The sequence below is a fragment of the Drosophila nasuta genome, chromosome 3, assembly GCF_023558535.2.
Source record: "Drosophila nasuta strain 15112-1781.00 chromosome 3, ASM2355853v1, whole genome shotgun sequence".
NCBI lineage: Eukaryota > Metazoa > Arthropoda > Insecta > Diptera > Drosophilidae > Drosophila > Drosophila nasuta.
Window position 1 is genome coordinate 41912138 of NC_083457.1, and position 15424 is coordinate 41927561.

At 36.0% G+C, this 15424-nt stretch overlaps 2 protein-coding genes across 7 annotated transcripts in view; both read left to right on the top strand.

The window, feature by feature from the left end:
- Positions 1–15424, top strand: part of LOC132790715 (klarsicht protein) — a 171910-nt gene that overhangs the window by 65488 nt on the left and 90998 nt on the right. The window lies entirely within an intron of this gene.
- On the top strand, positions 2075–3023 carry LOC132791984 (uncharacterized). Of its 2 annotated transcripts, none has more exons than XM_060801159.1 (3): positions 2075–2363; positions 2541–2696; positions 2752–3023. In XM_060801159.1, the coding sequence occupies exons 2-3, from the start codon at positions 2685–2687 to the stop codon at positions 2986–2988; spliced, it is 249 nt and encodes an 82-aa protein (XP_060657142.1). In that variant the 5' UTR covers positions 2075–2363; positions 2541–2684; the 3' UTR covers positions 2989–3023. The 2 variants fall into 2 exon arrangements, with proteins under 2 accessions (XP_060657142.1, XP_060657143.1); XM_060801160.1 differs by having other exon boundaries at positions 2075–2321; positions 2383–2696.

Consider the following 15424-nt stretch of genomic DNA (forward strand, 5'->3'; position numbering starts at 1 on the left):
TTTTCTCGCAACGTTTTTTTGTTTTTCGCCACCTTGTTAACGACTTTATGTGCTTCGCGTCTTCATTTTTCTTCTCTCTTTCCTTTTTGTTGCCAAATGACGATGGTGAAAATTAAATTTATGAAATAGCCCATAAAATGATAAACATTCATGGAATGACTTCTGCAAATTGCAGTTTTGCAGATGCCGCTGCCGCCGTCGGTGGAAAAACTCTTCCTCTCTGTGTGTTAGGGTTATAAATGTGACTAAACTTGATATATGGCCAGGTACTTTAATGCCGTTAAAGCCACTTACTCAAAGAAGAAAGTGCGTCTGGAAAAACTCTTTACTCTGACCCACTAAACGATCATCTTCATTTTGCTAGAATGAGCTGAGTGTTTGTGTCTCTCCCTTTGTGTTTTTGTCTCTCCCTTTGATGTTTTGATCGCTTACGATCAATTACAGATTAAACTAATTGAATGTGTGTGAGGAATTTACAGATCTTTCAGCAAGAAATTTTATGGTATGCTTCAAAGAATGCCAGTTGCGTTGTAAGACAAACAGTGAAAAGCTTTTCTAACTATTTAAATAATAGATTCTTTGTCTGTATAAATTAATATTATTATACAATAATGGGGAGATGGACAAGAAAAGATTACTTATGATTGTTATTGTACATATTTTAAGCTTCAACAGTTGCCTTCATCTATCTTATTCTCTGTATTATTGTATTCTCTTCTCGTTTGAGTCAACTTGACAGGTTTTAGCAACTGTTTTGCTCTTCATTATGCTATATCTCTACGCATTTGTCATTTAAGCACCTTTCAGTTTCTAAATATAGCTTCAAAACATAACTAACGAATCAATTAGAGCATTAATTACTCACAATTCGCGTGGCAAAGGTAAAGTGGCTTCAGGCCAAAAATATCGACTGATCTGCTGATCGTCGTTTCAAGTTCTCGTTATTGTTGTTTTCCGTTTTGTTTAAGCGCTAAACTTGGTCAGTGTCTTTTTACAATATTTTGGTATATAACTTGGTTCAACTCGAGAAATATTATCAAACAGTCTTTCGTCGTCTTCAAGCAAGCAAGTTCTTAAACAAAAACTTCCACAAAATGTTCCGTTTCGTAAGTAGTTAAAAAATATATTCAAAGACCAATTTCTTACCTCATCCTCGACTGCAGATTGTCGCCTTCTTCGCCCTGATTGCCGTCTCTGTCGCAGCTCCTGGATATGTTCAGGATCATCATCATTACGCTCCTGTTGTAGCTGTCAAGCATGTCCCTGTTGCTGTGGCTCCAGTTTATCCTGTGGTAAAAGCTGTGGTTCCTGTTGCTCCTGTTTACCATCAGTCCTACGTTCCCGTTGTTAAATCTTATGGCTCTTATGCTTCCCCCCCTACGCTCATTATTACCATGGTTAGATTTCAATGCGGATTTCAAATGAATAAAACACAATAAAACAACTGGAAAACGAAGACATTCTTTTTATTAATTTTATGGTTGATATTTAAAATGGAATTCCTCTATTTTTAAAAATTATATCATTATTTTCCGTCAGTTCTTACTAGGCACGTGTTCCTAATTTGAATGTCAAAATGTTTTTCTTGTGTCAACCTTACAATCAACACAACTCTATGAAAAACGTTCTATCTATACTTAAAAAAATATTAAATGCCGAAAGCCAATTTCGTTAATAAATATTTAATTAATTAATTTATAATCGACGGCATTTAAGACAATGTATTGAGGCTTTAGAGTTATTGAATAGTATGAATTTATGATTCCTTAAAGTATTACTTACGATCAGATCAGAAGCTTTTGAAGAAATAGAGACAAAGAGGGCTGCAGCGGTCGGACTTTAAACGCTTTGGTTTACTATCTGGTATATTTTGTTATTTAGGGTATATTATAAATATATTATTATACCGAAATACTAAATGTTGCTTTAGGTATATTTCGTATAAAAATTTCATATATTTTAACAACAATACCTCACTGTTTTGCTTGTCAAAATTTGGTATCGGGAGTCTCACAGTCGAGCACCCTCGGATGTATTTTAGGTGTTTCTTCATTTATTTTGGGAGGTGCGGGAATAGCTTCGGGTCAAGTAGGCCATGCATTTAATTCATTTTTCCCAGATTTTTTATGCACAAATATGAATTAAGAATTATAATCAGTTCTTTCTTTCCTGTAAATTTGAAGGTAGTATATAGCTTCTTAGTAGTATTGAATAATATCGAGTTTGCTAATTTAAAATTCTCTAACGCAATTGCAACAATGGGTTTCATTTACCAATGCATTTGTTCAATAACAAAACTCTTACAACGGTCTGAAAAACGGGTGAAGTAAAACTTTTAAGCCTAGTCGCACCATTAAAATTAAGTAAGTCATTATTTGACAGGCTTCTGCTTCCGTTTAGCTCTTTATTATGGTTTAGCTCTACACATTTGTCTTTTTAAAAACTTTTATGTTTCTAAATATAACTATAAACTTCGCTCATTAATGATCATAATTTGCGTGGCCTAATGTGTCGACTGATCGGTTGATCGTCGTTTCAAGTTCTCGTTAGTATTGTTTTACGTTTTGCTGCTAAATTGGCCAATATTTTGGTATATAACATGGTTGATCTTGTGTCATAACATCAAACAGTCTATCGACGTCTTCAACCAAGCACCAAGTTCTTCAAGAAAAATCTTCAGAAAAATGTTCCGTTTAGTAAGTAGCTTTTTAGGAAATTTGAAGTCCTTTTTTTGATAATCTTCGATCACAGATTGTGGCCTTCTTTGCCCTGATTGCCGTCGCTGTCGCAGCTCCTGGATACGTTCAGGATCATCATCATTATGCTCCTGTTGTAGCTGTTAAGCATGTTCCTGTTGCAGTGGCTCCAGTTTATCCTGTGGTAAAGACTGTGGTTCCTGTTGCTCCCGTTTATCATCAATCTTATGTTCCCGTTGTTAAATCTTATGGAGCTTATGCTTCTCCCTACGCTCACTACTATCATGGTTAGATTCCAATGAAGCTTACGAATGTATGAAACTTAATAAAAAGATGGAAAATGTATAAATTAAAATTTGAATTATCTTTTATTCAGTAAGGAATAAAAATCACAGGAAAACATTTTAAATTTTTAAATCTTAATGAAGCAATCGCCTCTTATTGTTAATTAGCAGCATTAAAAGAATAGCGAGACCTTTTAAGAGAGTCTCTAATAGACATTGTGACAAATATTTATTTTGTCTATTTTCTTTTGATATTCACTTCTCTAAAGTGGAATCGCGGGAAATTCAAATTTTAACCGAAACTTTTTTTGTCATGCAATAAGTCTGGCTTATAAAATATATATTTTAAGCTAATTACTAACAAATATGAAATCACGAATACGAGTTTTCCTACAAATATGTAAAATAATAACTTTTTTATTATGATTCCTAATAATTTATGATCAATCAAATTCTGAGAAGTTATTGCAATAAGAGGTTTTCATGACAAAAAAAAGAGCTGGAGAAGTCAATTTGTAATTGCTTTGCTTAACAAACTGATATATTTTGTACATTATGGTATATTTTACACATAGTGTGAAATCTATGTATACAAAATAAAGCTTTCGGTATATTTTAGTATTTGCTTGGTATATTTTAACCCTGTTATTACTTTATTAAAAATGGGTAGCAATAATATACAGCAAATACAGCATTTTTTTTAACTGCAGAACTTGATCTTCGTAAATGGATATTAATTAATGCAAATACAATCGTTAGCTCTTTAAACGTTTAGCACGGTCTGAAAAAAATCAAGTGAAATAATAGTTTCCGAATAAGTACAATAAATCGTTTTGTGACCGGCTTCTGCTTCCGTTTAACTTTTCATTATGATATATCTCTACACAATTGTCATTGTGTATGTCTTTTATGTTGCTAACAAATGAAGTATTTTTCGTAAATTATTCACAATTCGCGTGGCAAAGTTAAAGTGGCCTCAGGCCTAAAATGACCTGACGACTGATCGGTTGATCGTCGATTCAAGTTCTCGCCATTATTGTATTATGTTTTGTTTGTTGGACTAAATTAGCCAGTTTTTGTCCAATATTTTTGTATATAACTTGGTTAAACTCGTCAAATATTATCAAACAGTCTTTCGACGTCTTCAAGCACACACTAAGTTCTCAAACAAAAACTTCTTAAAAATGTTCCGCTTTGTAAGTATCTAAAAAGGATATTCGAAGCCCAATTTCTTACTTCATCCTCGACTGCAGATTGTCGCGTTCTTTGCCCTGATTGCCGTCGTTGTTGCAGCTCCTGGATATATTCAGGATCATCATCATTACGCTCCTGTTGTAGCTGTCAAGCATGTCCCTGTGGCTGTTGCTCCAGTTTATCCAGTGGTTAAGGCTGTTGTTCCTGTTGCTCCTGTTTATCATCAGTCTTATGTTCCCGTTGTTAAATCTTATGGCGCTTATGCTTCTCCCTACGCTCACTATTACCATGGTTAAATTTCGAAGTATCTCAAAAATGAATTAAACTGAATAAAAAAAATGATTAGAGAAATATATATGAATTTTCGTAATTCTTTATTTAATAGGGAATAATTAATGGAGTATTTCCAAACTGAAGTCTAGTAAGAGAAGAGAGTAAATAATTTATGCTTCTATTTAAATTATTACCGTCTAATTATAGACTAGAATAGACTTCAGTTTGGAAATACTCCATTAACTGACATATTTTTGTTCCTTTAGTTTCCTAATCTAACCGTTTTTCTTATTAAGATTTGAAACATATTGCTAATCTTTTGTCAGCACTCATCACTTTAACTATCAATAACTATGTCATTTAACTCTATCCATCATAAATATTTAATGCTTCCAACCAATTAACTAATGAAGTGATCACCTCTTGTTGTTAATCGACAGCAATAATGACAATGCCTTGACCAAGAGCAGCTTTAAGTCTGTTAGCAGTAATGACAAACGATTATTGTGTCTACTTCCGATTTTTTCACTTAACGTTTGGTGTTCTTTGAGCATCTTTGGTTCAGCAAATATATCCTTTCTAATCCGTTCATTAATATTTGGCAGCGTTTATTGGTTATCAATGGTAATTTGTACTCCATTAGTGTTGATTTACTGAATTCTCTCTCTCTGTTGATTTATAGCAACTATCTGCAGTTCTGTACTAAGATTGCATGAAATGCTTTTCAACTAAAAATCACATGAATGCAAATGCATTTCTTAGCTCATAAAATTCTTAGCACAGTGCGAAAAGATCACGCAAAGTTGAAGTTCTCGAGTTTACTCGATAGAAAGTTACCCTCTACTATTTAAAGTCTCCCGCAATAAGTATTAAAGTGTTGTGAGTGATTCATTAAGTTATGAATAAGTCTATTAATTTACTTATAAACTTTAATAAACAAAAAGCACGTCTTTCTATTAATAATAGGGCAACGGAATGACGTCAGAAAGAAAAGCAAATATTTCTTAGAATAAATATTTTCCCTGACTTAAGCAGGGCAAATGTGTTTTGTGTATGGAAGTTCGTTGCTGCTGATTCTTCATCTCGCTGCTTCAGTCAAGCGTTAAATGATAAAAGCCAAATGCAATTGCGTTCCAGGCACAACGGGCAAATAGTCAATAGTCCAGTTTGCACATTGCACGAGATAGATTTACCAAAAGATGCAATACTTTTGCATTAGTCAATGCTGAGGGAAAGAGAGAGAGAGAGACTGCTGTGGTGTGGCAGCTTTGCAGGTAGCTTGCCACAGTGGCAGTGGCAGTCACTGAAAAAACCATTTGGCAAGCTGTTAAGAATTGAAGAGAGAACGGCCAACTGATTGAAATTGATTAATGCAACACCTGAAAAAAGAGTGAGGGGTTGTGCACTGAAAGAAAACCAGAGCGAATGGAGTGGGAGAGACTTGTGAATTTTGTTGATTAAAATCTGCCATACATAATGTGCATGAATAATTGATTATAGAATTGACAGGGGAGTGCACCGTAAAGAAAATAGTTGCAAAAAGTTGTGGGAGAGGCTTTTAAATTATAGTTTTTATACAAAAATGTAAATGATTCATATTTTATGAGTAATATTTTAATCATGGATTTCTATAAATGTTTGATGTAGTAAAGTAAACAGTTGGTATCGGAAGATTCTTTTTATTTTACAGTTTACCTTCTTAGAGAAGTTATGGGAATTCTTTTTAAGCTACATTTGGAAAACACTTTAATAGTTTAATGATTAGTATTTGTTCATCAAAGTTATCTAATAATGTTTAGTGTAAAGCAGCACACCTTTTCCTTCTTTTTATAACATTTGTAGGAATACTTTTTGAGTTATAGTTAGGAATTTGTGAGAATGATTTTTGGGATAAAATTTTTATAAAAAAATGTTTATAACAATTTAATGATTGGTATTTGTTCCTTAATGTTATTTAATAATTTAAAGTGGGGAACAGCAAAAATGTTTATTCTTTTTACAAAATTTGTAGGACTACTTTTTGAGTTGTAGTTAGGAATAAAATGATCAATTATCAATTATTTTACTTAGCTGCCTTTATAGCATATTAAACATATTAATGTTCTTAGTAATGATTCTCATTAATAATTTATATTTCAATGTGCTTTAAATTTGTTTGATTGTTTTTTTTACTTTACCATTTTTATTGTCCTTGGCAATGATTGTCTTTAAAGATTTATATTTAAGTTTCGTTATTGCAAACATACCTTTAAAAAAATGTATATTTAAGTTGTCTTGTGTTGCATTATTTGTTGCGTTTTTCTCAGTGTATTTGACTTGTGAATTTTGCAATGGATCAGCCAACAAACACTTCCTCCAAGTTGACCCAAATTCATCAGACATCTCTAGAGTTCTGTCTCTATCTTTCGCCTCTTGCCGTCTCCCTTTTCAACGTTATCTCTTGAGTGTAGTATGCAGACTTCAAAAGAAATTTATGTGCTTGACTTGGTCCCAGAATTGTTAACAACAATTTAAGCGGTTTTTGCCTAAATGCCCCTGATCTCTCGCCCCGATCATCAGCTTTGCTGTTTGTATTTGCTTTTTTTTGTTTGTTATTTTTTTTTGCACACATTTTCCATGGCTAAGTGTATTTTATTGTCTGACGCTGCCAATTGTTGGTTTTGTTTGTCGTTGGTGTTGTTGGCTGGCTGGTTGTCTTGTTAACGCTTTTTATTGCCGCTTGCATTTGGCGTTAGCTTTTCGGACAGTCGCTTTTATAAGTCTATTTGTCGTGGCCGCTCAACTCCGCCAAGACGCCAAGCGACGCGACGCGACTCGACTTCAATGCAGATGTATCTTTCAGATACATTCATTAGCCTGCTTTGCAGTTACAGCTGATCCCCGCTGCTGCTGCTGCTGCCGCTGCCTGATTTATGCCCATTTGGCAAACATAATCTTGGCCAGCGCTTTGCATGTATTTAGACGTTTCCTATGTTGTCACCCCACTTTGAGAGGCGTTTCTCCTCTCCCTCATTCCCCTCTCTTTACTTTTTGCACACTTGCTCAAATTGTTTTGGTTTTTCTCTTGTAGTCATATTTTGTTTTGGGGTTAATTAAAATAACCAGGCAACTAAGCAGTTAGCTAGCTAGTTAGGGTGTATCACATAGAGAGAGGGGGGCAGAAGAGGGGGGTGCGGTGCACAGTGGGTCAGCTGCCTCACGACGTGTGAACATGGCGCAGCAAATTAAATGTACAAGTAACCAACAAGGCCTTCTTCTTCTTCTCGACTCATCTCGTTATGACTATGAATATGCAATGTTGTCGCTGATGAGATCTAGCCGCTCCCTTTTATACCCCTCACTCCCCAAAGCCCCTCTCCTCTGCTCCTCTCTTTCAATTGGGAGGCGCGCCTGCGCAATTAGTTTGGCCCTTTGCAGCTGCAATTTTGGCACGTTATCAAGCCAAATGACTTGAGAGAGAACTCGTTTTCAAACGCTCGATGATGGTTGGGCACAAGTTTTTCTGTTTTTCTGTTGGCCTTCATCCATCCACTTTGATGTCTTCTCTATTGGCGCGCGCTTTGTCTTGTTTCGTGATTGTTTTAACAAACTTCATCGTCTTCAGCTCTGTTCAGTTCTATTCTATTCTCGTTATTGTCGTTTGGCCTCAACTGGTTCGCTGTTGTTGTCAACGCTTTTGTTGAAGTGGCATCAAATAAGGGAAAACTTGTTGGCCACATTTTGTGTCGCGCGTTTCCTTTTGCTTCGCTTCTTGGCTTCTTGGAATACACAACACACAAAGAATCTGTTGCATTTCCTTGGGAAATATTTGTGGCATTTGTCTCTTCGCATTTGATTCGATTTGATTTGTGATTTAAGTTTGCGCGTTGCTACCGTAATTCTTCCTGCTCCGGTTGAGTGCCAACTTTTTCCTATTCACTCTGATCTACTTTACACCGCTCTTCTTTTGGTCATATCTAGAGTTGTTGTTGTTGCCGCTCTTGTTGTTGTAGGCAGCTGTTTGGGGGCAGTGAAGCGCGTGCGAAGCGGCCACAAATCGTTGCAGGAAATCCGATTTGTGGTAAAAGTTGTTGCACTTCGTTTTTAAAACGGGGCAACAAACAAAAACGGCGGGCGACAAAAAAGCCAAAGCGGCATTTTGTGCGGCTTCTTGGCGTGAAATCTAAGCGAGTTATGTTTTCCTTCCTATGCTGTGGCTGTGGGTGGTGCGGTGGGTGGTGCGGTGATTGGTGCCGTGTCTGGTGGTTGGGGATAATGTTAATCGCCGGCTTATATAACAGGGGTCAGTGGCTTGGTTTAGCTTAGCTGATGGGGTAAAGAAAATAAAAAAAATGCTGTGGAGGAAGGAGAGAAATGTTTTAGAATCTATAAAGAGGAATTCCCTAGATTGAGCTTTGACATCGAAGCTACGAGTATTTATAAAAAAAACAATATAATATATTATGCCTTGAAATCGATGGTAATAAAAGCTAATTTTATTAAGAGATTGCATTTATAAAGAACAAATCTCTAGTTGAGCCTTTATCAGATTTTTTTCCTAAATCTTATTCATTCTTTCTTCTTTCTCTTTATTTTATTTAATTAATTTAATACAGAAATGACTCTTTTCTTGTGAAGAAGTAATCAACTTCACCATACAACACGTACTTCGATAGCATTCAAGTTTAAAGTCTACAAGACCGATAAAATTGTATTTTTTTATTTTATCAATTTAAAAAACTAAAGACTAGCAATCATCTCATTTTATTATCACCATAATTGAGAAATTGGGAATTAAGTGCCAAAAATCTTAAAGCTAGATTTTTATTTAACAATTTTAAAAACTGTGTAGGAAGAAGATTTAATTTAATTATCTTCATTATTGACAAAAAAAACGTTTGATTGAAGCAGGCTTTTACTATATTTATCAATTTTTAAATCTGTGGATGAAAAATCATTTTATTTTATTAGAAGAAAAACGTTTCCAAAAATATTATTATTACAGCAAACTATTATCAATTTTAAAAATTGTGGATTAAAAATGATCATAACTGAAAACGCTGCCAACAATATTTGAATTGAAAGCAGAATATTAATTGTCAATTTTGAAAACTGGATAGATTTAATGGAATAATTTCCCATTCCTTAAAAAAAACTGCCAAAATAATCAAAAAGATTTTTATTTACCAATTTAACCAAACTCTAGTTAAGAACTTTTCTCATTTTATTAATATAATAATTGATAAAATTCATTGTCAAAAATATTTTTCTTTAAACAGATATTATTTCGTATCCAAAGTGAATGATAATATAAAATTTGTTGAGGTAACGCAGTTCGATATCATCACTTCCGTTATCGATATTTGTAGGTAGTAAATGCTGCCAACTTATCTCAATTTACGCAGCTTCAGTTGACAGTCATTTTAATATACTGATAAGTGGTGCAACATTCACTCGATAACATAACAATTGCGGCGATAATTTAATTTCAACTTATCGATAATTGTATCTTGGCAGCCAACCATGACATTTGCTTTTTTTTTCTTTTTGTTTTTTTGCCAACATTTCTTTTGCACATTTGTGTGCAGCCATTCCTCATTGTTGGCTTTGCACTTCGAGTGCACTTTGAGTGGATTCATTAATCATGCACTTGCCTCATCGCATGTAATCGATAGTTGCGCTGCGACCGAGAGGATCACAACCCTACCCAGGTGGCAAGTTCAAGACTCAGCTTCAGAGTCTCAGCGGAGAGTCTCTTCACGAGTCAACGACTCGTTTGCCACAATAACAGATTCCATTTGCCATTTAATCTGTAATGTATTCCAGCAACAAACTTGCCCCCTCTCTTTAGTTCAACCGAGTGGGTGGCTCTGCACAACTGCCGTTATGCGAGGCAGTTGCAGCTGCAAATAAGTTGAGTGCAACACTCGTTGAGGTGATGATGCGTGGGTGGCCGAGAGAGGAGACACGACTCCTCTGAAGCTCATCATTGTCAGCAAAAAAAAACCTTTTGCCGAGCTGCTTCATTAACACTCTCTCGTTGCCTCGGCTTTTTGTTCGCCGCTTTGCCATTTTTGACACTCAACACGCTGAACTTCAAAGCGCAACGATTAATCTTGGCCAGCAAAGATATTTTGCCCGGATACGCAGAGCTGCAGCTTCCACAAATCTGCAATTTGCGCTCATTTCACTCCAGAACCTCGACTCGGTCTTGAATTGTTACTGCGCCTGTGTCTGCGCTCTTTGGCTGACTGTCTGGGAACATTATTGCCACATTTCACACCCAGCCTTGACACGAGAGCGACTGTAGTTTCACTTCTGTCACCGTACAGTGGGACAGAGAGTGTCAAATATTTTTTTTGTAAATATTTTTATTAGTGCTTATTATTTTATTTCACAATTAATTAATGATTTTGGATAATTACGGAAAACAAAATGACAAGTTCAAGTCTAGTTGACAATAGTTTTACAAATTTTAGAAACATCAAAAAAATGGGAAACAATATCTAAGATTTGTATTCTTTTCTCTGATTTATAATTAGAAAATAATAATAAAAGAGTAAATTATAAAACCATGTCATAAGTTAAATACGAAATTTGAAAATGAGTTTTTATAACAGGTAATAATTTTCAATTTTTTATTCACATTTTAGATAGCGAAGAAGCATACTCTCTTGTTTTTGCGCACCCATAATTAGATTTTCATAATTATTCATTTTTATGGTATTACGTAATAAAGTGTTCGACGGTTGGTCCTTTAATTTCGAATTTTACTAGTTTTTGTTAATGACAAATTTTTGAAATAGATATACTTAAAATTTACATTTTATTATGTTGATATGTATTATATTACAATCCAAATATATTTGAATTAATCATACTGGATTTAAATTTTCCTTTTGTTCACAGTTCTCATTTGAGAATAGATGTGATTTATTGATAGATTGTATTTGTATATTTTTAAAAATATGTTGTATATTTTTATAGTACACGCATAAAATAGAAAAATAACTTATTTTTAATTTATTTTATATTTTACGCCCATTTAAAAATATCTAAAATTTCATGATTTTTTCTATAATGACAAAGTATTTTATGCGCTTGATCAATTTTTGTTTATATTTCGCACAAATGTACATAAATGTTCTCAATTTAAATAATCTTTACATTTTAATTATATGATAATGCACTTAATTAAAATCTTGCCCCACTGTGGCTTCGCTGCAACCGAAAGAGCAGCTCATAAATCATCGCCCAGTCGCTGGTGGGCGTTGCCAGGGTCCATTAGAAGCTTACGCAGGCGCAGCTGTCGCAACTTGAGGTTCCCCCTTTGCCTTGTACTGCTTCTGCATCCTGGCCCCTCGCATCTCCTTGCATCCTTTCGCTTATTGTAATGCAAGTTTCTCTCGACTCATTGTCAGCTGCATGAAATTGCCTGAGAAACACATATTCGCAGGCGTCGCTGTCGCGTCCGTCGAGTGATTTGCTATTTTCATATTGTTCCAGATTGGCGTTTTGTTTGCCACTTTAATGTGGTTGTTGTTGGTGTTGCCTGAGCTGTCTGAGATTGGCCAGTCCATTGGGGATTAACCGCTTTGTGGAGCACTAGGTCAACATCAGCGGCTGAGATTGAAAAGCCACTGAAGTGCGAAAATTCTATTCAAATTGTTGATTGTTCAATGATTGAAATCAATTTGTGTTGCAACGCATTTAACGTCAGTCTTCAACTTCAAGTTTTCTCGATTGCTGCTTGAAATCATTTTTTGCAGTTCAAAAGTTCATTCTATTGTGGGAACGGAAAACGTAAAGTGTTAGTGTTGAATGCACAATTTGAGAGCTCAAATCGAAGGGAAATTGTATAATATAAATTTGTACAAGTGTTGCTTTAGCAATATCATAATTGTGCCATTAAGTTAAGAGTAACTATCTGAAATGCTGTGGAAACCTACACCTGATGCAACTGGTATCAAATGCAGAAGGCCTTGCTCTATTGACTTCTATTTATTAAAGTCCATTACGTTAACTGTACCATTAAAAATGGTAAATGTAATTTCACACTTTATAGACCCAACGAGTGAAGCTTCGATCTTTCTCTCTGTGGCTCTCTCTCTTCGCATTCGCATTCTTTGCACTTTTGCTCTAGATATTATGCAATGTTCTTAGCCGGTTCAACTGCCAACCAGATTTTTAGAGAGCAAGAGAGAGGGAGAGGGGCAGATCTATGCTCATTATCAAATTACAATCGGTTGCGCTCTGCGTGCAGTTCGACTTCGACTGCGACTTCGAGTTACTTCGTTCGTTCTTGGCCAACATTATAAACATTCGATTCCAGGTTGCCTTTCATCTATCGGCAAATGGCCATAACTTTCCAACCACGCAACACGGCTGCGGTTTGATTATTATTTTTATTTCTACGACGAGGCCACAAGCAGAGAGAGAGAACAACTGCAATTGGCCAATCGCCTCTTACACCTCCTCCAACTCCCCCCCTTGGATCCTTCTTTCTCCCCTTCATTGCTGTTGGCATTTTGTGTTCCATGTTTTATCTGTTGACGGTTTTGCTCCTGTGGCAAGCTAAGCACACGAAGAGGAGTCTCTCTCTCCTCTGCAGGAAAATGCGGAAAATTGTTGAGCGGCTAAACTGATGCCTTGAAATGGAAAACTTTACGACGACGCATTCGCCTCTCTTCTCTTATCATTTGTCGCATCGCACAGCGAAAGGCGAAGAAGAACTGCAGAGAGAAGAACATGAACATGAAAGTTGTGTGTTCGCAGATCTATTTATATATTTATTTATTTATGTTTGCAACTGCAGGCAATTCACTTTTCTATTTATCATGCAACGAGCCTAGTGCTGTGTTGGAATTAAAACTTATTGTCTCGCAGACATAAAGAAAGAAAGAAAGCTTTCTTGAGAAAGTGAAGAGCAAAACATTTGCTCATAAATTGGCCAACAATTAGGCAAGAAAATCAACTACTGAATCGCAGTAGAGTTTTTCCCAAAAACTCTGACAGCTTCCTGGCAGTTTTGATTGTCGTGTGGGCGGAGAAAGCCATCGAGTCTTTTGTTTTATATATTTTTGTTGGTAACTGTTTTGCCATCAATTAGAGCGGACATTGGCATGGAAGGGAGGAGAGACTTCAATTAAACTGAACTGAGTTGAGAATCGTGCATAGACCATATTTATCAATCACCATTATTCTAACTGTTTTGCAACGTTGACTTCGTTATGTGTTTATAAAGAAGCTGCTGCTACGATTTCCAAGCTGAACTCGAACTAAACTAGGAAAGCAAAACCTCATAACAAACGCAGAGTTCATGTGGCAGTTCAGTAGAACGCGAGAGGCGGCTTTGTGAATTGGCCAGGTCGTAACAGGGAGAGCGAAGAGAGAAGAGGGGGGGGGAGAGAACTCGAAGCAAGGGGTGTTTAGACAAAACGGTGGCTGACTTTGCCGCTGCCACTGCCGCTGCTTTCGGTCGGTGCATGCCACAATGAACTCGCAACTTTTAACTGTTTTTTCCACATCGCAAACGTCGTCGTCGTCGTCGTCGTCTGTTTGCGATTTGTGAAAGCTTCTGCCATGGCCGAGGAAAATGAGTTTGCGCTTCGGCTTTTGAGCCGCTTCTAGTTATACACAGTTGCCGCTGCTGTTGCTGTTGTTACTGTTGTGGTCGTCACGGCTCACTGGCAGACAGAAGTTGCAAGCAGTTGGCCAAGCCAAAACCAAAACAATGCATAAATTGTGTGCGCACCAAGAAGCAGCCAAGCAAAAGGCCAAACGACATTCGCGAAAGTAGTTCAAAACTCTAAACCGCGCACCGATATGCAAATATTATCGCAAAGACTCCACTTCGAATTGAACTTGGCTGCTCTCCGCCAGCTAATTAACTGCAACGTATTATTGGCCAGCTAAAAGTATGCCCAATAAATTGCTGCAGCGACCCAAAAAGATTAGATCCGAAAAGCGACAACAATCAGTCTTCAACTTTTACGCATTTTAAGCTAATTTTTCATTCTCTTTTTCCCCAACCACAATTTTTCACAAAATATTGTTATAAATGCACAGAAAAATATTTTTTCTCAACTATTAGTTAGTGTGTTAATTTCGTTTCTCTTCTCAATTCTCTGTTTATTTTCAGGTAAGCAAAATGTGAAGAAAGAAAAAAAAATACAACTTTTACCCACAGCTGATCTTTGGTTTACTCGTATTTTTATCGCCACGTAAGTAGCACACTCATAAATCAGGCAAACATCTGCACGGCAAACGGAGATTATGGCGGAAGTGGTGGGGCAAAAACAAAAGGGGGGAAATGGTAACGGGTAAAGTTATGACGGGTTAAGGGGTAATGAAGAAATATACTGCGCTGCTATGATGATGTCAATACTATTATGCAAAAGCTTGATGGGGAGAGAACGATAAAAAATACTATCGATAGAGTGTTATGAAATAGGTAGAAAAGGGATCGAAAGTAAAAATGGTATGAAGTCATTGAAGACTAAATAAAACAAGTAAGAAAGCTACAGTCGAGTGTACTCGACTGTGAGATACCCGCTACCCATTTTGAATAAAAGAAATATATTTTGCGATATTTTCTCAAAATATACCAAATATACTGAAAAATACTAAAAAAAATATACCGAATGGTATATTTGGTATATCGATATAGTACCGCATTCAAAATATATCATAGACGGCTCAATATACCAGATTGTCAGCCAAAGCAACTAAGACCCCTAGTAAGTAGGCGTTTTTGCTCATACAAAAGTATTTCTTTAATAACTTCGACAATTTTTATCTGATCGCAACCAAATTTTCAGAAATAATAAATACTATAGTTATTATTGTATATACCAAAATTCGTAACTCTAGCTTTAAAATGACGCTTGTTATACGATTTTTTTGATTTGCGGGGGCGGAAGTGGGCGTGGCAAAAATTTGAAACAAACTTGATCTGCGTGCAAACATAACAAATGCTGTCGAAAAAAAATTATAGCT